The sequence below is a fragment of the Siphateles boraxobius genome, unplaced genomic scaffold (genome assembly GCF_051911475.1).
Source record: "Siphateles boraxobius isolate OS27281-9 unplaced genomic scaffold, OSU_SipBor_1 8, whole genome shotgun sequence".
NCBI lineage: Eukaryota > Metazoa > Chordata > Actinopteri > Cypriniformes > Leuciscidae > Siphateles > Siphateles boraxobius.
This window is the reverse complement of record NW_027509208.1, coordinates 3357432-3385255: the sequence shown is the minus strand read 5'-3', so window position 1 is coordinate 3385255 and position 27824 is coordinate 3357432. Positions and strand designations below refer to the sequence as shown.

The window sequence follows — 27824 nt, the reverse complement described above, 5'->3', positions numbered from 1 at the left end:
AAACTTTTCTAAATTCAACAAAAATAGCATTCACTTCACTCTGTGAGAGAAAATCCCAGACATTCAGAAGGTATAACATTCTAATCTCAAATACTGTATGTTGATTCAAAAAAATTTTTTCCTCAACAGACAAAAAAAATACTCAGACCAAATTAGATTGGACGAGTCTTGTTGTTCTTGTCAACTCAACATTCACATGCTGCTGCCAAACAATGTTCCACGGCAGGTGCTACATTTTATTTGGGCCTCCCCTCCCCGACAGATTTCTATTAAACGTCGGTGACGTCAAGCGAACGCCATCTTTGTCGAGGGCAGAGTTGCTATCCATTGAAGACGAACACACACGCATAGCCGTTGCAGCAACTCAGTCCCTACAGAAGGGAGTTTGATGGTGGTTCGCTGTTGAAATTCGCAGACAGACACTTCCTTACTGACGATCTAACAAAGACTACGGGATCAGGTAAGCTTTATTTAAAAGAGAAGATGATAAAAAGGATTTGACACGATATGTCTTTTCTTCTTCATTTTAAATTTGTTTGACCAGAAAGTGGTTGAGGGTTTTTTGTTGTCCAAATGCAATGTGAAAACTGATGGCTAATTAAAAGATATTAGTAACCTTTCATTTTCGTTTCCGTTTAACTGATTGAATGTGCGCTTGATGCGCTGTTTGGAGGATGTCAGATTTTAGGGATGACCATGTGTGGTTTAAACGCATTTGAATCGTGTGTTGGATGCGGCACGATGTGGACGGTTTCTGCGTTTCAGCACCCTGGACAACGACTGCGTTTCTGTCCTGAATTCACACACAGCCTCTGCAGCTAAATTGCCATTATATGTCTAGGGAAAGTTTTGCGCATAGGCGCCATCTAAGTAATGGCTGATTTTACCAGATGTTTACCCGTTTTAAAAAGGGCTCTGTTGCATCAGGCCATTAATCACTGACATGACAGTGAAAACGCCTAGATGTTTCATTTTGCAGCATCATTTTATGACCAGGTCGGATCATTGCTTTCCTTGCCAAAAGCATTTTTATCTCAGAATATAAATAAGTAAGGTTTGATAGGATTGGGTTGAGATTTAACGAACGTGATCAGCGATTGATAGTGGGGGGAAGTGAATATGGAAAAATGCGACAAAGTGGTCGAGAATTAATGTTCCGCATGTGCGTGATGCAAAGAAAGCAGAGTGGGGGAAAGTCAGATGGGATGATGCAGTGATCAGACTTAATAAATTGAACCAACATATTAATTGTTTGAACCAAATAATCTCAACCTTGGCGTATTTAGCCTATGTATGCGAGGGGGCAGCGGTAATGATCAGTTCGTGTCTTCCTGGTGTTAGACGATGGGCGGGGGCTTGAGCTGAGACGAGCGGAGGCGGATGCTGGAGATACCCTCACTTACCATGATTATTTGGGCTCACGTATGATTAGGGATGGCAATCTTAAAGAACTTAATGATTCCCTTACCACCTACTTTTAAGGAAGATATTTTAGGGGAAAATAACTCTGTTGCCAAATAATGAGATCCTTTCAGATTTCGTGGCTTTCACAGACTTTAAGAGGCGGCATAAACAGCCTACAATAATTGGTCTTAATAGCTACTAATTAAGAATACTAAAACTAATAATAGTAACATATTTAATTAATCAATTTATTTATTTATTATTGATTACAAAATGTAAAGCTTTGTCAACTCTACATTCAACGTAGCCTACGTTGTCGAATGATCAACCAGTCAGTAGTTACACTGATGTAAGTCTCACGAGACTTAACAACATACAATTCTTTTGATTAAACTCCACTCATACATGACGAAAGTAGTAATGTCATGTTCAGGTGTGTTTCATTCACTTCAAAGAACTGAGTCACAAGAGTAAGACTGGTCGTGCTGTAGCCTATATTATTGATTCACTAAGAACCGACACATAGGATTAGGCTAATTCTTTTGACTACCTGATCTAGACTTGTATGTTTTTGATTCTCTAGAAAGATCAGGCTTATATAGAAAGGAATATTTTTCTCCGGAAATAAATCTACACAGGTCGTGCTGTAAATTGTTGATTCCCTGAAAGGAATCGGCTCGTATGACTCATTCTTTCGGCTACTCATCCAGACTTTTGTTTTTGACTCTCTATTAAAGATCTGGCTCACAGGCATCCGTGTTTGCTGTACATTCTGTAGCGATGTTGAACAACACTATCAGATCATTTTAGTGTTCTAACCACATTGGCTGAAGAATCTCGCGCTCGAGAACCGAATGTCACCAAAATAAAAATCGAATGGTTCTCCAAACACTTTGAATGATGCAGATTCAATTCTTCGCCACATGACTCCATCCTCACGTGTTAAACACTTTAAGGCTCACAGAATGTACTGATTACACAATAGTATTATCGCGAGCGTAAAATCCCTACATTAACCGGATTTCCGTAACAACCCGAAATATCATAATCATCCGGTCAAAATGCCCGTGTGACTTGGGCATGTCAGGATACTGTAGGCGAGCTCCCTTTTTTCAGTCACGTGCCCTCATCTTGCATCTGCAAATGCTCTAAAGCCACGGTATTGTTTAATATCACTCTGTTTTTGGCCATCATTCTGTTGCTGTAAGGTTAGTAAATGCGCATACTGACGCATATGAGCAACAGAAAATGATACTTTACTACAGCGAGTTGAGCGTTCAGTTTCGCTTGTTCCGGTCTGTATTTGTCTTGCGGCGGTTGTGAGAGACAGGTTGGCACGCTTCTGTTGTTGAATCTGATGGTTTAATGCGGCTTATTATGGCTTGACTGCAGAGCGCAGGGCGGCAGGGATGTTCCCCAAATAAGTGGTGACTCACGCGATAGCCTACCAGACCACGATTCATCTTTTTATCGATTCTCATTGCTAATGCTACTTAACATATTTAGGTACCTAATAGTAATACATTCTATATAATATAGCATAATACAATTTGAATCGTAGTAGCCTACACATATTCGAGATAAACAAAAAGATACAGTGATTTGTTCCTATATTATAGGATACCCATGGATTGTTGTGGGTTATTTATGCAAATTGATTGGTGTGTAAGGATAAACAGTTGCATGCAAATTCTAAATCAGCCTATAAGTCATTCAGGCTTTATTATATGCATTTTAGAACAGCACATGTTCTCAAATTCTACTTTTAATAAATGGCTGAGCTCAGTCAGGAGTGATTCACTTAAAGAACTCATACAAACCAATTAAAATGTCATTTGGAAATTGTTTCATCAAATCTCGACACCGAGACAGCGAAGTGCTTTGTTATGGTTGCTCCGATGTCTTGATTAATCACGTACATTATCATTGTATAAATGAAATGTTGTGATAGATATAATGAGAAGAAAAAAAATCAAAAGCTTTACCAGCCTATTACTGAAAATGATATGTTATTGTCAGCTACAAGTATAAATCACCCTAAAGTCCTTGATTTCATATTCCTAATTACATATCGCCTTTTAACACAAAATTGTTTCAGATTAAAGCCCCAGCTGGGTAAAGAATGGAAACTATTTTGCAAATTCCCAAATGAAAAAGAGCAGGTAGTCTTGGGGAACACTTTACCTCTAGCAAATAATAACATGGGCCCAAGTACAAAATGGCTACTGGATATCTCTGCGACAGTCCTGCACAAGTGCACTTGGCTGAACACCCACAGATTGAAAATATGGAAAAATGCGTCACAAGAGCATAAAAGACTGAAGACGGCTATGGATAAAAATGAGCAATAGAAAGAGGGGGGATAATGTTGGTAGAGAATTAAAAAAAACAGATAAAGTACGTCAGAGGAGGGCGGCTGAGGATGAAATGAGAAAAGACAAGATACCCCGAAGAATTAGCTTGTATGATGCATAATGACTGCAGAAGGAAGCCCCCTCATGCCAAGCATCTCAGCCTGTAAGCTCTGCCCACACATGTGGGTTTCCCCTCCACCATGTATGAATATCAATAGTGCTGGAGGTTTCTGAGGGTGGAAAGAGAAGCATCATAAATCAACATAAGGACTGACACTGTACTCTCTCTCTCTGTGAACACAATGTAAGAGAAGTCACAGTGGTTAATAAGTGCAGTCTTAAACTTACTGAATAAAAGTGAGATTAAGCAAAGGATTAAGAGCTATAGCTGATGTAACTTACTGTAGTTTGTACTTGCCACTTAAAACTGAGAGAGCTGAAGCAATGTATTTTATATTTGTCATCTAGTTTTTGAAAATGCTCATATAAACTCCGTGTTTGTTATGATGTGGAAATAGATGTGAGAATGCGTCATAGGACGGGCATTTGTTTAAAGTACAAATGGATTTAAAATACGAATGCGTTTTGCGTGATCAATATGATTTTTCTTACCTGTGTCAGCTGTCTTTTGAAGGCATCTTAATGTTTGTACCAGATCAGATGGACTTGTGCATTTTCAATGTATGAATTTGGCTACGTTTGCAAGCTGTTCTTGTGAGTAATTTGGACAAATGTTACGGCATCTGTTCATTTGCTCATAGCTGAAGTCTGAAGCCATTTTAGAACGGTGCTCTTTCAGAGTACAGAGAGTTCAATCAGTTCATGTCATGAAGTTTTCTACAGTGTAGTGCATATATAAGAGATAGAATAATAAGATACATGAGCTCATGCAGATGATTCATACTTTCTCAGTGTACATTCTTTGACAATCTGATTTCATTAAAGTGGAATCATATTTCAGTATTAAGCAGCATGCTATAGTAAATGCTACTCATAAATTCAATATTAGCCTTTGTTTCATGTTTGCATTTTTCTTTTGAGGATTATTTGACTGTTGACCAATGTTTGACATGCCAACCAGTCATTTGATAATAATACACACTGGCTCATTTAAACAAGTCAATAGGATATAGAAAGACAAACTTGCTATAGTTGAAGTTTGCTTGTCAATTACCGATGTTTCTCATTTGGAAAAAAACCCACCATGTTAAAGAAATTTGATTTTGTGGCATTCACTCTTTTTGATGATTAACAGTCCAAAAATAAACCTTTAGATGGTCGTGCAGTGAATATCCATATCATTATACAGCATTATGAATATTTTTATTTGTGAATTGTTTGGTACATTTTTGTAGCACTTTTCACTATGCTTATTGTTCAAATCAGATTTAAAATAAACAGTGGCCTAAAAAGTACTTTAGTTTTGTTTTTGCATTAAAATATTTAGAAATCTTTAAACCATGATATACTTGAAATGCAAAATTGCATGAGACATTAAGACTAAAAATGATTTGCTAATGTGATAAGAAAAATATAAAGATAATTCAATATTATTCTCTGAACACAAATCTATATAAATTAATCTATACAAATAAATATATTTTTATATCTTAAAATATCTTTATATATAATAAATATGGTAATCGATCATTAGCTGGTGCTTTCAAAAAGATTTCAGAATACATAATTTAATTTAAGTGTTTATTTAGGAGAGTTTTACTTCCTTTAGCTAAATGTACCAGGAAATGCAGCATTACGGGAGGACGTCAAAACCCGGAAGACTAATTCAACAGTGCTTCCCTTGAGATTTCCCTGTGGTTTATATAATGGTTTATATAATATCGTTGTTAACAAGATAAGATCGTTTGGGGTGTGATTGTCTAGAACATTGTAGAACAAAACTTCCAAGTATCATCAAATTATGTTTACCACATTAATTTACAAAAAAAAAAAAATCCATAGGAAAATCTCGAGGGAACCAGTGGCGAATTAGTCTTCCGGATTTTGACGTCATCCCTGCACCACTCTACAAGTAAATTAATCTGTTAATCATGTTTCCGTTGAGCAAAAGCTTTTGGCTGCTTTCTGGATTCTAGGCTTCTTAATTGTTTTTTAATGTCTGTTGTTTATGACTCCTCAAATATTGAACACCTGCTGATGCTATCATTCAGGTGTCATTTTTCTGTGCTTTCTTCATACCTCCCTCTCCCCCTCCTCCTCCTGTCTGATCAACAATACAAATGTCACAACCACACAATACCATCAGTGCAGTTTATGAGATTTTCATATAAATTACCACTGATGGCACCCAATTCGTCTTTGATGCAATTTGACTTTTCTGCAGCGTCTGTTGTTGAAGAGGCATGTTATGTAAATGTAATAACAGTATGTTTGGATGCCAATCAAAAGTAAGATGGCAAAGCAATGATATTAGTGGAATGGCAATGGCAGTTGAAAACAAATCTTCTGCAAGTGTGAGGACGTCTGAATGTTGTTGTTTTAAGTGGAAATTTAAAAAGATGGCTGCACGCGCTCTCATTCCCCTACCGCTTTCTGATCATCATTTCTATGAAGCTGCAACACAAATGTGAAGGTCACAGTCAAACAGACTGCATAGCCAGCCCTCCAATCCTTGCACTGTCAAACTCATCACTTCATCACTCTTCATATATCGCCAAGAACCTTGGAGCCAGATGGGGAGGCGAGGGAATCAGTGTGTCGGGTGGGGAACACACTGTGTGCTTTAATGGCACCGTTGTTAATAAATCCATCCCGGGGCTTCCCCATGAGTGGGAGTTTACAGGCAATGAGAAGGGAGGACTCTCGGCAGAGGACCTGATGCTAGTGTTGCTGCAGAGCTGACAACAAATGGGCTTGTGAAATGGACTCTGTCAAATCAATTGCACTGGCCATTGGATCCCTGCTAAATCACAAGACCCTTCAACCCAATGTGAAAGGGTGGATATAGATGAGGTTCTGAGGCTGCTGCAGTCATTTATGGTGCAGCAACATGAGTGCGTAGTGTAGATTCTGCTGAAGAATACTCAGCATGCAGCCACACGCACTCTGGAATGTATAATGTAGATCAGTACTAATGACCGCCACTGATCACAAGCCTAATGATTTTCTGTTGGAGAGTACAAGGTTTATTTTATTTTATTTATTTATTTTTGGTTAATTTATTTAATACTTTTCACTATGCTTATTGTTCCAATGCAGAGTTTTTTTCTTTTTGCATTAGAAAATATTTAAGTTTTTGAAGCTTGATACATTTACTTGAGATGCAAAATTGCATGAGGTACTTGTTTTTAGACAGTTTATCTTAATTCATTTTTCATACATACCCCATTGGTATATATATATATATATATATATATATATATAGAGAGAGAGAGAGAGAGAGAGAGAGAGCGAGAGAGAGAGAGAGAGAGAGAGAAAGACACAGAGAGAGAGAGAGAGAGAGAGAGAGCACAATTTAGTCAAATATATGCTTAAAGGGATAGTTCGCACAAAAATTGTCATCACTTTTTTTGAATGTTGGTAACCAGACAGTTGACAGTAGCCATTGACTTCCATAGTAGGAAAAATAACTCTGGAAGTCAATGGCTCCCATCCACTGTCTGGTTACCAACATTTTTCAATCTTCAATTCTGCATTCATTTGTGTTAAACAGAAGAAAAAAAAACTCATAGGTTTGGAAAAACTTGAGGGTGAGTAAGTGATGTCAAGATTTTCCTTTTTGGGTGAACTCTCTCTTTATATAATTTGGTAAAATAATTTGCTATGAGGTAATAATGAGATAATTCAAGATATATTCTTTGAACCCAAGTCTTAAATTTCTTAAAAGTCTTAATGCCTTAAATTAATGTTTAAGGATGTGTAGATATTTTAACTGGAATTTTTGACAAAATAATAATAATTGCAGTGTAGATGAGAGGAAACCTAAGGAACTCACATCCTCCGGCTGTTGATGGAGTTTTCCTAATTCACGGCAGTATAATCAAATTTGAACTAGATTGTTTTTGCAGCAAAGGTCTTTTCATCTTATAGGAATTTATATTTCTAAATATTATATACATGATTTATATAAGAAGTGTGAACAGTAAGAGGTTACGAGACGTGTTAATAGAGCCCTGGAATCACTCCACGCAATCCTCCACTCAAGAGGAAGGGAACTGATGCTATTAATCACTGCTCATGAGAGGAGGGGGCGGCATTGCTCTGGCCTGTCCTCCTCATCTGGTTGCACTGCATTGTGAATAATAAGCCATTGCTATAGTTTACAGGTTGCCGGCTCTATCCGTTACTAACTTGGTTTTCAATCAAGGCATGGCTGGAGACAAATGGAAGCATAAATGAACTCAGGGACCTCCCTAAATTATGCATCGCCCACTTCAGTTTATATTTTACATTAGTTCAGCTAAACGTAGCAAACTGTTGACGTGTGTTTTTTTTTTTTTTTTACATGAAATGCGCTTTAGCTATGCAACTTTCTGATGCATTCAGGATCTTATTTTATGACAAACTAAGGCTAGGCTGTCAATTTACTGTTGAACTTAGTTTGATGGCCATATCAGATGTCCATCAATTTGCCAAGCATAAAAGAGTAGCGAAATGAGTAACAAATGGCATATGGCTTGAGTTTCTGTCCTCGCATCTGTGAATAAGGATTCTCTTGGAGATTTTAAAACATGTCAAGCTCAATAACCTGCTCTACAAGAGTCAATCTGTTGCAACAAACATAACACTGTAAAGGGGAAATACTATAACCCGATTTCAAAGGTAATCTCGTAAAACACGTCTGTTTCGCCTGACTCGGAGATTTAGAGGTCAGGCATGATAAGTTCATTCCGTTTGAGGGGATATAAGGTCTCGTTTGCGTTTAGCGAACCATGTGAGGGGGAAAAAAGAGTGCAGCGTCAAGTTTTGGAGGAGGACAGTTTTTGTGTGGTAACTGAAGTGCTGCAGTGAAGGGAGAGGCTGCATGTTTGAGGAGAGAAAACAAAATGGCAGCCAGAGACGGAGGATGAGCGAGCTCACACACACACACACACACACACACACACGCACACACCAACACACACACACAGCTATTCTAAAAGAGCATGTTTAAACCATAGAGCTTCTCATTGTGTCAGTGAACAAACATAGATACAACTTCAAGTACCCACATCAATAAATATTGCTCAGTAGCCTAGTTCAAGAAACAACTTTTGATATGTTTACTGCTTTTAATTGCATTACTGTGGAGCTTTTATTTCAGAGGTCCAAACGTGGGTCCAATATCAAATTGTTTAATGAAAAAAAAACTCTTTTTTCATTTTTCAAAGCAACAGTTCTGCTAAATGTTTCACTGTCCTTCCCACTTTAAAATGAATTCATTAAAAGTTAAATGTGATTTAACTGCTTATTTTAATGGCTAGACATCATAAAGTTTGAAAATACATTAATATTGTACTCTGTGTTCATAATTTAAGGCCAGTCTTGAATGGTTGAAGACCCCTGCTTTATTTGCATTTTTTCTCCAGTTTACCAGTCTTCATTTCTTGTAATCCCTGTCCATTCTTTGTTTATAATTTACACATTTGCATAGTAATGTTCTGAAAAGATGCACACAGGTATCATCAAATGCACGTTCGACTGCCTCAGAATTAGCATGGTCTTCCATCATTCAACAAGCATAAAAATAATGTCAGTCATCAATAAAGCACGAATGAGACCATGTACATATTTGCATTGTTTTTCTTCTATATTTAATGACTCGTAGTGCACTGGAAAAAAAAATTATAGAAAAGGTTACCACTACCCAATGCATTATTAATAATCCTTGGATATAGGCAACAGGTATAATTATTTTAACCTGAAAGCAGAAGTGAATTGCAAAATAATTTAAATTCGAGAGCACCTGCTAACAGGTCAATAATCTGCTCAGTTATTTGGCCTACACTGATGTTAGCTTTTTACATTTTTCAGGTTTAGCTAGCCTACAATCCAAAGGACTGCTAGTAGCGCCATTCATATTCATAATATGGCAAATGACATTATGCATGCTCAGTTAAAAAATGAATGTTAAAAAAGATGAAAGATGTGGAGGGAGAAGCAAATCAAAAGGTTGTTTTTCAGCAGTAAGGAACTGTGTGAAGTAGAGTAAATTAACAGTAAACATAAATTCTGATGTTTCACTGGCCAAGTTAAGACAAAAAATGCTATTTTTTTCCCCTCTGGTCTGGTCTCTCAAATTGTGCTTAACTTTTAGGTTATTTCAAGAATATTACCACAAAGAATTCTCTATGACAGCCATTCACTGACCTGACATTTTTATGCACTCATCAGAATCGGAATGAGTTCATTCATCAGAGGTTGAGCGAGGACATGTGAGGGACGTTTCTGTATTAGTGCGTTTCACTGAAACCAGCTAGGGACATATGGTACAATACTTCTGATTCATCACAAACATGTTTCTACTACCCTGAGAGCTTGCATCAGTACAGCCTGGTTGTTGGGTCAATCAATTTTAGATTGGTGCTCCCTGATCTTTAACCAAAGCAGACGATGACATTCACTAGTGGAGATGGGAGTGTAATATCGCAGCCTTTAGAGTCTCTGGAGTATTTGTCTGGGAAAGGTCAGGCAGGCGTGTTAAATTTAATCGCTTGAGTAAAATTATGCAATTAACGGAAGCAGTATCACTCTTAAATGCCTGCTCGGAATTCATTGAATTTTTCACTGATAATATTGTGGATGGTTGAGTTGGAGAATTTGCCCCAAAATCTGTAAAATATCTTTTAAAATAATCTATTTTTATATTGCTTTTTCTTAAACAGAATTCAGTGAAGTTTCTGCTTAAACATTTAAGAATGACTGGGCAATGTCTGGCCTTGCATGCAGGATGGTTTTGCGAAAGAATGTTTACTTTTTGCTTTGAATAAGGATGGAATAATTTAAGCTCACATGCTTGTGCAGTTTAACACACACTCACAATTATTCAGTAAGCTGCTCTTATTAGACCTCATGGGATATCTTGCTAGCTGTCAAGCCAGTATTTTCAGGAATATATCTGTCAAGCTCACAGTTTCCATGGCAGAGCAGGGAATCATTTCTCCTGGAACACCCAGAACCTCAGGGAAGAATTTAATCAGCTAAACACAGCAGCCACCACCTCGACGCTCTTCGAAAGAGTGTGGGTTCTTTAAGAGCAGACCATGTCCTACTGTCTATTTCATGACATTTAATTAGCCTGTGTAAATGAAATTGCTTTATTAGCTACATAACTCTATCTGCCCTATGAATTTACCATCCATGGCTGTTTTTCTGGTGCTTATGGGTCTGGGAAAAGGAGAGTTTAGGATTAAGATGAGTATATTGTCTTTGTTCATTCTTAAAATCTGGATGACACACTTTATTATTCAAGTGAGCTCCATTGTTTAATGTTTTCCTTTTCTCTATGTCCAAATCTTTCAGCTTCCCCCAGACTTCCAGTAGAACCCACTCTTCCCAGTTGGAGACCAGCTCCCCCCAACACACCCAGCAGCCATGGCAGATGATTCGGATATGCGCAATGAGCTCTCTGACATGCAGCAACGTGCAGACCAGCTGGCCGATGAGGTGAGGACATTCACTTTCTGCCTTTATGCTACACTCACATGAACAACAAGCTTCAAACATCAACTGATTGCAACCAAAGACTAATGTAGTGCCAAATAAGAAATCAAAAAGGAGCTTTGACATGTTTTCTGATAATGATGAATATATATGAGTATACTACAGTAAATTAATTTACACTTTGTTTAAAAATGCATTCAGCAATAAGGAAATTTCTTTCAAAAAGAAAAAAGGAGTCAAAATAAAGCTTTGTTGCATCATTAATGTGTTTTTGACTACCAAACCAAATGGTTGCGAAATGAATAACAATTTTGACGGGGAAAAAGCATGTACACTCACATGACATTAAGACTTCAGTCACATCAGTAGCCCAATAAAAGCTGATTTATTCCACGTGGAGCAGGTCTCCTCATGGAGGCGGCCATGTTGGTCAGCTGATTACTACTTCCTTTATTTTGGTAACTTCCTGTTATTGAAAAAAAAAATTACAGTGTTTTTTTTTTTTTACGTGATGCTGCATCAATGCCACTAGTCAATGACTAAAACAAATTATAATAATGATAATAAAAAAATTTATTTAATTTGCTAAGTCATCTGTTTAGTTGAAGCAGACATCAAACTTGTTTCGCTCTTATCCAAGTCTCCAACACAAGTTAATTATTTCATGTCTTCATGCTCTTTTGATTGAGGCTTGGATAAATTGCTGTAATTTATGCTACAGATATATTTATTTGTACACAGCTTGTTCTATAGGCCGTGACTGCGAGATGTCAGAGTCCATATGTGAATGTGTGTGTCATGTGGAGAGAGGTTCACCTGCACTCTGCCTTACATAACGCTGCAGCATTTACTGTGTGTGTGTGTGTGTGTGTGTGTGTGTTAGAGAGAGCTGGGGGTGGCGCCTGTGTGTTTGCAGCCTAATGGAGCTCCTCTTTGCCGCCCCACGCTATGATTCTCACAGCTGAGCAGAATATTAAAACACAAACAGCACACTGTAAAAATTTCCTCCAGCCTTCTGATCCACAGAGATATGAATTCATAATATCCAGACACCCAGTCCATGATATTTGTGTGAAGAATGCTGTAATTTACTCATATAAACTGCATATTTCGAATGTATTCTGAATGTTTAGAAAGAGAGAAAAGAGGAAGTGTGTTTTACATCAGTGGGAGACAGAAACATAAGGTGGTCATAATGGTGGATGGACTAATGGATCTAGAGTTTGAAAGGAGAGATGTATAATGTTCTTTCTGACTTGGTGCCTCAGAGCACCGACCAGTGAGACATTATTTCACACAGATTGTTTATTATGCATTTAAATAATAAAACATAAAAAAATAAGTAGTGCAATCATTGAGCACTGGAAATTGTATGTTTTTTAAATGTTAAATGTTTTGGTACATTAGTGCTGCGAAGAACGTCAATTGATTATTTATTGATTATAGTGTGTGTTAAAAATCCTCCCACACACGCCACAGCTTGTGGAGGTTTTTATCTCTGTCAGTTCCTAATGAATTCTGGTTTTAACATCTTTTTCCTCCCCCCCCACAGTCACTGGAGAGCACCCGTCGTATGCTGCAGCTTGTGGAAGAGGTAAGAGAAAGACGCTTTATTATATTTATATAATATATTAATTCATATGTATTATATTTATAATCAAAAATTACATCTCACTGTATGCATATGTTTTCTGATCACAAATGTTTAATATATGATCTGGCATAATCTCTATACATACATTACCATTTAAACATTTGGGTCAGTAACATTTTTTAAATAATTTTTTTTATTTAGCGAGGATGCATTAAATTGATCAAAAATGCAGTAAAGACTTTAACATTGTTAAAAGAGGTTTCTACTTCAAACTTCAAACTTTCTATTAGAAAAAAAGTTTAACAGTTTCCATAAGTTATTTTAAATTGCAATAATATTTCACAAGTGTACTGTTTTTACTGTATTTTTGATCAAATAAATGCACCCCTGGTGAGAGACTTCTTTCAAATTTTCAAAATTACATTTATTCATTTAACATTTAGAGTTATGTTCAGTTTCTAGGGCTGTCAATTTAACATGTTGATGTAGTACATTTAATCTGTTAGTCACTTCGGATAAAAGCTTTTTTCAGATTAAATGTACTACATTAACACGCTAAATTGACAGCCCTAGAAACTGAATATAATTCTATGGTCAAACTAGGAATAAAAAACTAGAAGAAAAAGATCAATATAAGGATAATAAGAATCCTAATTTTATCATTTTTTTTCTGTCATGAGAGCTTTAGTCTTCAGACAGAGCTGAGCACAAGCTTGGCTTGACTATTCTCGGCTTGATGAGTTGAGGGTGTTAGTTAGAGAAAGAGAAGAGAGGTGTGTATATCTAAGGGAAAGAACTGTGAAGAAGTCTCCACAGCATATCTCAAGGTCATATTGATAATCATAGCCCATATCTCTGCAAAGAGCACCTCGCCATGTCCATTACTGGCAGATCAGAGAAGCGATAAATCGCCTCTGAGTTGACAAATAGACAAAATTGCCTGAAGACTCTGAGACTGACAGACAGAAGAAAAACATGGAGAGGGAGGGTGCGCACACAGATCAGGAATATGTCTCGGTCAGGTCTAATAAACTATGTCAGTCTATACCAGCCTTTTCATGTTCTAGTTAGACTAATCGAATGTTCTCAGCACTTATAGACGATCAGCAGTATTCCTGCGTTAGTCCAAAATGGAGGTAAATCACATTCATTATTTATATTAGTAGAAGCATTGAGTTTGTTCCAGGCTTTTACAGCTGAATGAAAATTCAGCGGTTTATGGCACAAGCAAATTAATCCCCAAGGATCCATTTAGGGCACATTGTGATCCCATCCGGAAGGAGGGGGGTGCTGCTGCTTCACGTCCCACTGATATATGCACCACCGAGCCTTACGATTATCCCAAATATCGATATCCTGTTCCCCTCAAAGCGCTGAAGCTGCACTTTCTGAAATATGTGACAGCTACCTGTTATTTTCCAAACACCAGGGGAAAAAACGGCAGAGTGAATTTACTTTGCCGATCATTACGTTCAGGGAAAAATCATATTTTGCAAGTGTTGAGATCCGGGATGCCAGTGACCAAATAGTGATGGAAATAGATTACTCAAAGATGTTTCTCATTGAAGACCAGCACAGTAGGCGCTGATTTATAATGCAGACCTTTTCAGGGCACTATGGCAAGGACGTCTATAGCAAGATATGAAGAACAACTACTGGCCTTTACGCTAATGTCCCCCAATTCATTTTTACAGGGGTTTGGGAGGAATAGGCGCCCTGTTGTATGAATATTATATAGCTTTAATGAAGTGCCAGATGATTTGTCTTCGTTTTAATGGGCACACCAAATAGTGTGTGCTAAATCTGCCTTCAATAAGAGGAACGAAAAGGCATCACTCCTTCTCACCTTCAATGAGACCACACAGTATTTCTTGCATTGCCTAAATTGACTGTACTCCAACAATCATTCATTCTCTTAAACAAACAAGCGGATTTATTTTAGCCTCAATCCGATCATGTTTCAGCAAAATATTTCATTGATGGATTTTCGTACTGTTTAAGGGTGTATTAGAATTGCCTCAAGCTACCAAAGCTCAGAAATTAGTCTAAGTAGATTCTGCCTCACATTAGCGTAGAGAGTGCATTCACAAACTATATTGATCAGGGCTATATGCTCCACAGTAATTAGCGTCTGCTTATTTAGTCTAAGAAAAAGGAGAAGAACATTGTGCAATTTGAAATGTCACCAGTACAGCCTAAAAAAGTAGACTGCCTCTGAATGAGCCTTGTGTTTTGTGTGCTGAATCTCACCTCTTTTTCTTTGTCCTTTATTCTCCACTTTGTTTTCCATGTATTTCACCCTTCTTCACCATGGTTCTTGATGCATAGAGTAAAGATGCTGGTATCAGGACTTTGGTTATGCTGGACGAGCAGGGAGGTAAGTGTGGATGTGTTTTAGATGACAACATTTTCTTCCATTCTTGGCACATACATCTTTGAATAAAAATTCCATATGTCTATTACCTTTTCATATCAAATTTAAATGTGCCAATGTGCCATTATAATATGCAACTAGAATATGTATTATAAATAGATTTTTATCTTTATCTATTTGTTTTGTTTTGTTAATTCAGTTGCTTAATTAATTGCAGTCATTTCTGTGCAATGTCATTTTGATTTCTTCTGCTTTTTCTGAAGTAACTCTTAATCTTTCACCCCTTTAACACACTTTTCTCTTTCATTTAATATTCTTTCAATATGCTCTTTTACCAAATAAACAGAACTGGCCACTGCAACTGTCCATTTAATGTTTGCATGTCAAATATATTCACAGTTCAGTTTAAAAATTAGTTGCCATCACTTTAGTTTTTTAGGCCAGCTTGTAACAATACAAGTTCAAATAAACAAATAAAGCAACGATCGATTTAGCTGGTAATGACAAATGATACTCTTTCCCATAAACTGCACAGATACTCTTTTGTATAATCCCTGGCGTAATCCTAATATTGAAACCAGATATTAAATACTTTAACAGTGTCATTTAACTCAGTAAAAAGTCAAATTGGACCATTAAATAAACAAATCGGCATGGCTGTAACCAGCTTTTTCCCATTTTAAAAGCACACGGTTTGCTTGTTTGGATTAGTGTGGTTTTAAAAACTACATAATTGGCCTTGCTTTAAGCATTAGCTCATTAGAAGCCCTCTGATTGGCCCCTGTGTATGAGGGCCCCCATGTCTGCAGCCAATAATTAGTCTTTACATAGGGGGAACGAGATCTCACTCCTTCATCCCCTCAAACTACAGTCCGAAGCCTATTTAAATACTCTCAGCCCAGAGGTGACACTAAGCTCTAGCTTTCTCAAGGAATGAGGTGTCAAAAGTTCATTTTCTTGTTTTAAATGAGAATCTATAGAATTTTGACACAAGGAAATTAATCAGATTTAGTTTAATTTGCTTTGCCTAAACGAAAGTCTCTGAATGCCAGGGATTAAACAAACGCAACTGATGTGGTAGGCTTGTTTCCCTTCTGAACCATTTCTAGTTTGCCTCTCTCTTTCCTGTGACTGATACCTTTACTAAACCTCTTAACAATATCGAACACACCCTGTCTGCACGACAAACACGGCAGACTGCATCACCACGGGTCACTCAGCACCTCAGCCATATCATCCCCTAACCACACAGCGACAAACAAACCATAAGCTGCTCCCTCCATTGTAAGGAGCAGAAAAAGAGGCTGTCCACTTCCAGCAAAAGGGCACTACAGCCACTAAGCCTTGAGTGAGATCAGGGCAGTGTTTTATTCTGCCCCAAGGTCTAATTAAAAAGACACTGTCGCCCTCCTGCAGTGCCCCTTGTGGGAGACTCTGTCTGCTATTGACTGCTGGGATCAAATTCAAGTTTTCCATGTGTTAAATGTGAAAGTCCACGTGAATTGCCATTCAATGTCATTTTACTTCTGTAATGTGACATATTTTGAGTAATGATTAAAAATGTTTGAAGGGGCTTGACTTAGTTTATTGAGAATTGGAGAAAAGTGGGCGTTACATGTCAGAATTTAACCAAGTGAATTTGAGTTTGCAACAAAAAAAAAATCGAAATACTAAAAAATAGCTATTTGACTACAGGTTAACATTATGCAATAGCCTGCGTGGCCTCATTGATGTCAGCAGGAAACTTTTTGAATAGGGATTAAAAAGACACTTTCATCTCTTTTCATTCCCGATAATACCAGGAATGTGCATTAAGAAAGTAAATAGGGCCCGTTTTGATTTCATGTTGACTTTGATGCATATTTAGCTAAATAAAGGAAGAAGTCTTGCTTTTTTAACTCTTTCCTAATTCTATTTTTGCATATGTAGGTTCATTCTAATGCATGCGTCCCTTCTAGATGCATTGAACAGTTTCGCATCCAGTTCAGCAGTGCTCATTTCTCATATATTCTTGTCAAACAAGGGCCAGTAAGATTCATTCCACTGCTGTCATCCCTTTGTCCTGACCAGAACAACTCGATCGTGTTGAAGATGGCATGAACCATATCAACCAAGACATGAAGGAGGCCGAGAAAAATTTAAAAGATTTAGGGAAATGCTGTGGCCTTTTCATATGTCCATGTAACAAGTAGGTACTGACCTATGTGGCAGAAGGGTCTTACGTATGTGGTGGCGTCCGTTTTTTTTCCCCCTCCCTTTTTTTGAGTTTCCTTTTGTCACAGTGACTGTCTGAAGTTTTGTCTTCTCTTCTTTGTCCTCTCTTTCCTCTTTCTTTCCTCCCTCCTTTATTTTCCTGACACCTGCTCTCGTTCTGTGGGGGATAAATTACTTGTTGTTTAATCAGAGCAACTGGAACGCATCGAGGAGGGAATGGACCAAATCAATAAGGACATGAAGGATGCAGAAAAGAATTTGAACGATCTAGGAAAATTCTGTGGTCTTTGTTCCTGTCCATGTAACAAGTAGGTGCTGCTTGCCTGCCTGCCTGCCTGCCTGCCTAAAAATTAATCTTATTGAGAGGCCTGTAGCCCTAGCCAGGCGTGCCCAGCTCCTGCCAACTTCACTACCCATGATCCTAAGCACAGACAGTGAGCATGAGGCATGGTCACACATGCTCACAGAAGTACAACAGTCCAATAGCCTTAGCTCTGGCTCCTTTATCAGACAGTTTATGAATGAAATGTATGAATATAAGGCATGCTGCACAACCCAAGGCCAAGTCAACATATTATGAACGCTATATCAAACCACTAAAACTGCATGGATGTGCCAAAGTTGAGTCACTCAACGTAGTCTACTGAACAAAAAGTAAATTTGACTTTTTTTTATCAACTTAAGTATTTTATCTTCCGATAAATTATTATTCCTTTTCAGTCCATCAAGATTAGTTAACATAGGCTACATAACGCATATGTGACGAACTCGTCATTTTGAGTCGTTTACGGAGAAATACTGTTTTGTGTTTTAATTACTTTTCAATGAATTCAAACTCAATGTCTTCAAAATGCTAATTTTAAAAGGAATGCAAATAACAAATGGCGTTTTGGCGCTCAGTGATTGTGTTACATATCTACGGCTTTACTAGGCTACTATTTATAAGCACGAAAAACATGAATGAACATAAGAGGGCATGTTAAAAGATATAGTATAACTTAGTAAAATGTATCATCTGACGTTTCATCAGCATTAGAAAGACCTCAATAAAACAGCCTGTGAACATGTCACGTGATGTTCCATTTACCTCAGAAATGGTCGAGAGGATCATATTGCTAAGTATATACACGCGCACACATACACACACACACACACACACACACACACACACACACACACACACACACACACACACACACACACACACACACACACACACACACACACACACACACACACACACACACACACACACACACCCACACACACACACACACACACTATTATAACTGCATTATATTTAATATAAACTGTTAGTTATGTCTTGTTTAATGTATGTTTGAATTAATTCTGTCTGAAGATGTTTGGAATCTTTAGAGGCATTTTTTTACAGCCACTATTTAAATGAGTATATCTAGACAACAGTTTGGAACAGAAACATCATAATTCTATCATTAGAAAGCACTTTCCTGTTTCATTCAATGCATGCAATTCAGAAATATGTTTCTTGGTCTAAAATGACTCAAAATGATAGCGTAACTCACTCACATATATAGGCTATATAGACCTATATTAAAAGACAAACATATTTAACAGTATCTACTTGAAAATGTATAAGCATAGACTAGCTTTTTTACAACTTTGAACGCACATCCATCAATGCTACCTGTATGACTGCAATAGCATGTCCCTGAATGCCAAATGCATGCTCATGCACCTCTTGCTAATGATACTGACATTGCTGCTATTTGTTATAAAGAACAATTATGCATAGTAACCATGCTGATGACCAACTCCTACTGAAAGTCATTCAGATGATCTAACAGTTTCAAGCCTTTCTCATTTATGTTGGCAGGGATAGTTCAGCAAAGAACAGGACACAAAGTCCAGTCTATAGCCGCAGAACAGTGGAGAGAACCAATCCTTTTGCTGGTTCCCCAAGGGGAGCAGACGAGATCTAGGTCAGACAGAGAAAAAGATACGGTGCAGATATTCAGGGCTTTTTTTTTTTATGTGACAGCCTGTCATAAAGTCCCGGACTGGTGCAGAGGAGCAAATGAACCCGTGCACTCAGGGAGGTTGAATTTGGGGTCAGATTGTGTGGTTCACATTGAACTCAGTTTTATCAAAATAACAGTCACTTTTTAAATAAAATATTATTCTTTTTATTTTCAATTTTTTTTTTTAAATCTGATTTTTTTTTTTTTACAAATTCATTTTTCAAAACATTCTTTCATAGTTGGACAGCAAAAGGTATTTTTTGCTCTTACAGAATATGTAAAGGAAAATAAGATATTCAAAGTTCTAATATATTTTGTAGGCATTGTTTGCCAGTTTGAGTATTAACTGCTCCTTCACATTAGATAAAGCTCAACATGCTGTTTAGAGAGAGAACGGAGGGAAGGCAGCCGGGGGAATTGTAGCTTTAGTCCGTCTCTATAAATAATACTGCAGTGGGAGGCTTGGCCATCTTTCTTTAGATAAATCAAGAAATATTAGAACTAAAATCCATATCAACAACTCAAAGCAAGAACAACAGCAGATGAATAAAACCTTGTTTATGCAAAAGATGCAATCTAGATTCTTGTTTAGAATTTATAAATTAAGTTGATGATTTTCTTGATGCCATTTTAATGAATTCAAGGATCTCATGTTGATAGACTATTAAATTGATAGCAGTTATGAAACTGCTTTCAGTCTTTAAATGGGCTCTTCTCATGCTTTTGATTATTGGGCAGCACTTTACAACAAGGTAATTAGTTGTAACATAAGTTAATATAAATTACAATGAACAACACTTCTGCAGCATTTATTAGTCTTAGTTAATATACTAATACATTAATAAAAGTTGTGTTAATTAGTTAATGCTAAAATGACTATCATGAACAAACAATGAACAGTTATATTTTTATAAATAACATTTACAAAAAATAATATTCCTCATAAATGTTACCAATTATTGTTGTTCTATACCTCACCTCTGGCCTCTGATTGATCAGCAGATCCCAGTAGCATGTCTACAACAAATTAATAATCATAATAGGTTGTTGTCATATTTGATAAGATTGCATATGTTTTGGATAATTAGCATGTAAAAGAGGCTAAATAGCAATAATTTATTGTGGCTGTGGGCTTGTAATCTCATAACAATATTGATCTGTCATTGCTTTTCTTTCATTATAACATTCATTTTAACACATTTAAGAGTCAGAAACACTGAGCTGAGAGGTGGCCAATGAAATGGCAAGATAGGATGCGCTTTTCTTCCTCCAGTTTCTTTTCTGTTGAAGTTATTTACACTTGTCTCCACTGATGTGGCAGTCCTGTTACTCTGTGTTGTCTGTCGCCAAGCCCTGTGCTCTTTGTTATTTGTCATAATTTGAGAGGGGGACAGCTCATGTGCCATGGGGCAGAAGTGACCTCCGAGTCCCATTTATCTTTGTTTATAAATGGCTATCCACCTCTATTTACATCCTCCATTTACAGAAAGGTATGTGTCTCAGCATCGAGTACATGTATGTTAAATGTCCGCAGGATATAGCATTACAAATTACAAAGCCCCTAGGAGAATGAGCCCATCCCTGTTATGCTTGCCTGGTAATTCATGTTTGTTGTTGATCTGTGGACACACTGCTGCTGATATGGAAGTGTCCGGTTACCCTAGTGCTCACGCTTCCCCGACTCTGTGCAGAATGAAGAGCGGAGCCAGCAAGGCCTGGGGAAACAACCAGGATGGAGTGGTGGCGAGCCAGCCCGCCCGCGTAGTGGATGAGCGCGAACAGATGGCCATCAGCGGAGGCTTCATCCGCAGGTGAGACTCCCAGGATTCCAGAACACTCAGTCAAGAGGGTTAGCTATAAGAGAGAGGTTTGATCTGGTAGCCTAAAGCTCAAAATAAAAAGACTTAAGAGGTCAAATGTGTAGATAGCCCGTCCATGTGTATGCGTTCTGCTTTGAGAAATGATCGGTGATTTAAAGTGACATTCTACCGTTCTCATATGGATGCAGGGTAACAGATGACGCCAGGGAAAATGAGATGGATGAGAACTTAGAGCAGGTGGGAGGCATCATTGGTAACCTGCGCCACATGGCCCTTGACATGGGCAACGAGATTGACACCCAGAACCGCCAGATCGACAGGATCATGGAGAAGGTATTGACTGGCTCTCAAGGACAGTTTCCCCTATTGGATTTTCCAATGATTAAACAGAATCCTAAAATGCTGTTTTAAAAGTCAATTCAACAAATTAAGAGTTGACCTGAATATCTGTTTGCAACATGTATGACTTCCATAACATAAATAATAGGGATTTACTAAATTTATATTAATATTACTTAATGTTGTATTTTGTTATATATTTTATATATAACTTAAAATATCTAAATATTATATTTTATGATGTTATATATTAATATATACTGCACACACACACACATATACAAATATATGAATGATATTATTTTGATTAAATATTAAGTCAATTTTGATTTAACATAAATAATTGGGATTTAGTAAATTAATATTTATAAAAAGTACTACATGTTGTGCTTTGTTATATATTTTATTATTTTATGATATGTTATATATATTTATTTATATAAATATTTATATAAATTGGGATTTAATCAGTACATATGCTGTATTTTGTTGTATATTTTACATATAATTTGAAATATGAAATATCTAAATATTATATTGTATTATATTATATGATGTTATATATTTATATATATTGCGTTATGCATTTTTTTCTGTATAAATATATCATATTATTTTGATTAAAGATTAGTCATGATGAATTTAAAAATGAAACAATATTATATAATAATAATAATAACAATCTATAAAACTTGTTTGACTTCCATAACTTAATTGGGAATTGCTAATTAAATTATATAGATATATACTGTGTATATAATATATATATATATATAAGGTTTGATTATATGAATAAAAACATCTTTGCTAATAAAGCACTGTTTGGTCTATTTCAGGCTGATTCCAACAAAACCAGGATTGATGAAGCCAACCAGAGGGCCACAAAGATGCTCGGCAGTGGCTAAAGCTCTGGTCTGCCTGCTTTTACCAACCATGCAGTTTGTCAAAAGGCAATGCGCTTATCATGGTATTTACCTTCTAGGTTTGCACACATGCACATATCACCCGGCCCCCATTGTAAATGTCGTTCTATGTGTCGTCTGTCAGCTTTTTCAATGATTGTCCTCGTAAAATGATTTCTTATACTCTGTATCATTCTTTCCAAAGGTTGTATATAGTGCTGACTCGATGGCTCTTGCTCACTTGTGAAGTTTTTATTCTCTTTATTGCCTGTATACATATATGTATGTATGTATACATATATCTACTTGTATGTGTATGCATATAGCCTATGTGTATATACATATATATATATATATATCGAATTTTTGCTGGAGGAACTATATAGGAATGCTATACAAGTTGTCTTTCCTTTTCAGTATATTTCAGTATCGTCTTGGTAAAACCGTCACACCACTCAGCTACTGTCATGGTCCTTATTTTGATGTTGTCATGACAATGAAAAATGGGAAAAAAAATATTTTGCAAATGATACCAATACAACAAGCACTTACAATCAATGTCCTTGGTTCATATCCCTCATCACAACCATAATCAGTTACTGTTTAGACGATGTGCAACTAGATTCTGTAGCTGTAGTAGTAAAAACATTGCATTCCGAGTGATGTGAATTGTGCGTTATGCATGACAAAAGGTAGATCTTAGCGTCTTATTAATAAAACTTGTTTTAAAAAGATGACAAAAAAAATAACTTAATCATGGCAGTAGCAAAATTGACAAAAGCATGCTCAGTATTAGGACACAGTGGAACGTTCCATATTACTGCAAGTTTGCAATAGTGCCACCATTTCAGTCGATAATATATATTTACAGACTGTGACCTTTGTTGTAAAATAATGCAAAGCGACTTAAAGAGGAAATGTGATGGAAACGAAACAATACCGGTGTGGTGGTCCTGCAAAAATGACTTGTTTTCTAAAAATGAATATGCAGTTTGGTGTAGAAAATGATGTTCTGAAAGGTGGGGTCCGGTTGTTTACTGTATCATAGGTTTTGGATGCTCTGAAAAAATAAAAATAAATCATTTGCAATGTAAAGCAAAGACATATTTCTGAGAGAACTTACTTTTATAAGATGACTGTATCCTGTTAGTTTACTTTCCCCGTGTGGTTTGTTATTGGTAAAAAATTATAATAATTCATAACAAAAAAAGGATTTTTTTGTTGCTTCTGTACTTAGAGCTATGCACACCAAATCACTACGATATTGAATAGTTATTATAAGAAGTCAAATAAATACCTTACCTGAATGACATAGGTTGAACTGTGAGATTGATGTCCTCAACGCATGTAATATTAAAACTCCCTCTGTATCCTGTCAGTCTGTGAAGTGGTTGACATTTTGTAGCTATAGCTGAATTGATTAAAAGTAATAAACCCCTAATCGCTGTGGGTTTTCATTATTGTCTCAAGCAAAACCTCATTGTCGCTTGACAGAGCTGCTTTGTGAGAAAAGAACAGGAGATCTGAATAAGCCAAACTTGAATTTAACATAGCTGGCAGACGCTTTTAACCAAAGCAACTTGCAACTATGTATTCCCTGGGAACAAAACCCTGCAGCCTCGATGTTGCTACTAGTGTCACGCTTTACATATTAGTCGTTATGAAGGTTATGCATTTCTAATGAGTCAAAACTGGCACTGAATGATACGAGACAGCAATCGCAGATTGGAGTAAATTGCTTTCAGACAAAGTCCGTTCACTCAGCCGCCATATTGGTAACAGCCCCCGGGGCTGTTGTTTTCAATGTAGGTAATAGACAACTTGAATGGGGAATGACTAAAATCTAGATCATTTTATTTTCAATTACATATTTTAACTCAGCGATGAATGACAACCATTATATCATAAATTTAGCTTGTTTAATTAAAATCATGCTAAAACAGGCTTGTCCAGTACATGGACATTCTAGAGTAAACAAACAGCTGATGTCTCTATCATAAAGGTGATTGGCTCTTTTAATTAAAAAGCAGGACAACATATTGTTGACTTCTCCCATTCCTTTTTCTACAGTCTCTGTTTCAGATCGTCTCCTTGAGCTGTCCAGTTTTGGCTAGATATAATTAACAAGGATGAATTTGCTGATGCAATGAAATAATCAAGACACATCAGCCTAATTTAGTTCCATTAGGCAAGAACAACAACACAACATGTTAATGCTTAGCGCAACCAGCAAGATGTCTAAAGTTTATCCAAAAACTTCTTCAAGAAGCTTAATAATCATATATGCTGTTACAGTGTATTATAATGAACTGATAAACACTTCCGACCAGAGGTACACTGCAAGCTAATAAAGTATGCATTAAAATAAGAGGGGGTGTAGGAGAAATTAAAATTATCTCATGCAAAATAAAAGAGAATGTGATGTAAAATAAAGGGTATGCTATCAGATTTATTGAAAATAGACATCAGAAAGGCTTTGTTTCTAATCATTTTTATCGATTAAATGATTAAAGTCATCATGAAACGGAAGTTGCGATAGTCTTTCCTTTCCTATTGTGATGTGTATCCAAGTGAAACACGAAACAGCTTTTTGAACAAGAAAAAATGTAGGGAGGGACTGTGACTTTAGGATTTTGTCCATCGGGAATTGATTGAATAGTTGGACGGTTGTGGTTTGCTCTTGCTGTGATGTCATGTGAGTGACAGGTTGCCCCGCCCTCGCGCCAGTAAACACGTCATCAGAGAAGAAATGTCTTTGCTAGAGGGAGGGGAAGATATTTTGATTAAAGATTACAAGGGCACATTCATTTTTTTATATATATTTTTTTACAATGATTTACAAATCATTTATAATAAATACTGCAATATTCCATAAAGAAACTAAAGTTGTCAATTCTGATTTCATGGTGACTTTAAACAATAGAGCTAACAGGAAACAAGCTCATGTCTCTTGTATCATCACACATTTGCTGTAAGAGACATTTGGAAAAGGTGTTGCAATATCAGGCAACACTGAACCACATGAAATATTCATTAGCATAAAAATATCCACACTGCAGGCATAGAAAGCCTTTATGTTTACACACCATTTTCAAAGTGGGGTCGTTTCACAGAAGAAAAGAAATGGATTATGAAGATGAGATGTACATGTGGTCCATCTAAATATTGTCTCCGCTGCTGGTTTTTTACATAGGCTTATAAACAAACCTGCATCTGTGATAATGCCAGCTACTGTATGTTGGCAGTCAGTGTGCCTCGTGTTGTATTTCGAATATGTGAGTTAACAGACGTGCGAGACAGGGAACGGTGCATTTCCCTCAGTGAAATCCAGCACTTCAGGTTGATAAAATGGAGTGCTGTGAGCTGCATTCCCTCCTGAGGAAAAACAAATGTGATTTTTTTTTCATTTTGGCCTTGTGTGTGAGGTTGGCTGATGAACGAGGTGCTGTAGTGTGCTTTTCTGCTGACCCAGACGCAATTAAAGATGCTGGAGATTTACGACGAAGATGCAACCTATCTCAGCCACAGGGCTAATCTGAGAGAGCAAAATACGTTTAAAGAGTGGCTGTTTGTTGCTTTACGGTGTCCAAAATATTCTGCATCTGTGTCCCATTTCCTCCAAGATTTTGTTATAATTAGTATTCTCATTGCCTGATATCTATATCGGTCTAGGAATGGCAAAGTGTTAACTTACAGTATTACGTATAATTTCTTAACATACACTATCATTTGGGTTCAGTTTTTTATTTGTTTAATACTTTTATTCAGCAAGGATACATTAAATTGATTTAAAATTACAGCAAAGACATTTATAATGTTAAAAAAGATTTCCATTTTTACTGTTTCAAATAAATGCGGTGATTGTGAACCTTCTATTTATCAATGAATCAAGAAAAAATATCACGGTTTTCAACTCAAAATATTAAGCATTCAGTTCACACTTAAGTATGTTCTTTTAAAGTATGGAAGGACATTATTTTCATAATTAGTACTCTTTTTCAAGTATCCTATGCTAAAATCTTTTACAAATGGGTTGTAATGTCCTTTTGACTAACAAAAGTTTAAATTAATAATATAATCAAATAAAACCAAATCAGCATATTAGAATGATTTCTGAAGGATCATGTGACACTGAAAGGGCCATCAAAAGGAATAAATTCTATTTTAAATATATTATAATAGAAAACCGTTATCATAAATTTTACTGCATTTTTAATCAAATAAAGCTTAAAAAAAACTATCAACCCAAAACTTTTGAATGTGTATTGACAGAATTTGGATATTTACTGCAATAAACCATGAAACACAATTATTTGAATCTACTGAGAGCAATCAAAACACTCACCAGCGGCGCTCTCCCATTAGGTTCTGAGACATATATATCAGTACAAAAATGCACAAAAAGATCTGCACTCAAAAAATACTTTATGACTAACAGGAGATAAAGATTATTCAAGCGTTTCGGCTCTTTGCCTTCATCAGTGTGACAATTTCACTCATTCCCAATAATTAGCCTATATAGAAAGGTCTTCAGGTGATCATGATCATATTTAAACAATCAAATAATCAGTCCACAGACTCCAGTTTAAGTCCATCTGGAACAGTACATAATGTTTCAAAATAATGTTGGGAACAATTACACATCAGGAAAAAATGGCATATATAAAGCTAAAAAAAACTTGAAAATAAATATCTACACATAAACCCAAGCTTAAACAGTCAAATAAACAGTTCATTCTATTGAGAGACAGTAAGAATTTTTCAACAGTAAGAATTAAAAACCAAATGTAAAAATACATTAAATCTCCTTTCTTGTGACAAGGGGTTCATTACATTACGGTTTCCTTGGTATAAAAAGTTAGAAACTTCTAGAATCAAGTACTTATTTCCTTCTAAATAGTTTTAAACTCGCCTCAGTGCTCAGCTGTTTACACTGAACCAACATGTTCTCTTCCTGTCACATTAAGTCAAAATGTCACGCCTTCAGTCCGTCTTTCACTCTCACCGAATTTCACATTCTCTCCGGCTCATATACCGTCTCATCCCTCTCTTCTCATTCACCCTCCCTGTCTCACTTTCTCCACACCTTTACCCCTCCCCCTCTCTCCACTCCTCCCCCTGTAGCTGTAACTGATTCTGCATAGCCGCCCCATGTCCTGCAACCACAAAACAAGCCCAAATCCTTCTCTTCCGCCCCAGCGCTCACTGCAACACATTCACC

General features: G+C 36.6%; 1 protein-coding gene across 2 annotated transcripts; it reads left to right on the top strand.

The window, feature by feature from the left end:
- The first annotated feature begins 234 nt into the window (after nucleotides 1–234).
- Nucleotides 235–24044, top strand: snap25a (synaptosome associated protein 25a). 2 transcript variants are annotated; one of them, XM_077219431.1, is made up of 8 exons: nucleotides 235–460; nucleotides 11220–11363; nucleotides 12913–12954; nucleotides 15283–15331; nucleotides 17733–17850; nucleotides 21234–21353; nucleotides 21551–21695; nucleotides 22538–24044. In XM_077219431.1, exons 2-8 carry the CDS (start codon nucleotides 11292–11294, stop codon nucleotides 22604–22606), a joined length of 615 nt encoding a protein of 204 aa, XP_077075546.1. In that variant the 5' UTR covers nucleotides 235–460; nucleotides 11220–11291; the 3' UTR covers nucleotides 22607–24044. The 2 variants fall into 2 exon arrangements, with proteins under 2 accessions (XP_077075546.1, XP_077075547.1); XM_077219432.1 differs by lacking the exon at nucleotides 17733–17850 and adding an exon at nucleotides 17399–17516 and having other exon boundaries at nucleotides 304–460.
- The last annotated feature ends 3780 nt before the right edge of the window (nucleotides 24045–27824 follow it).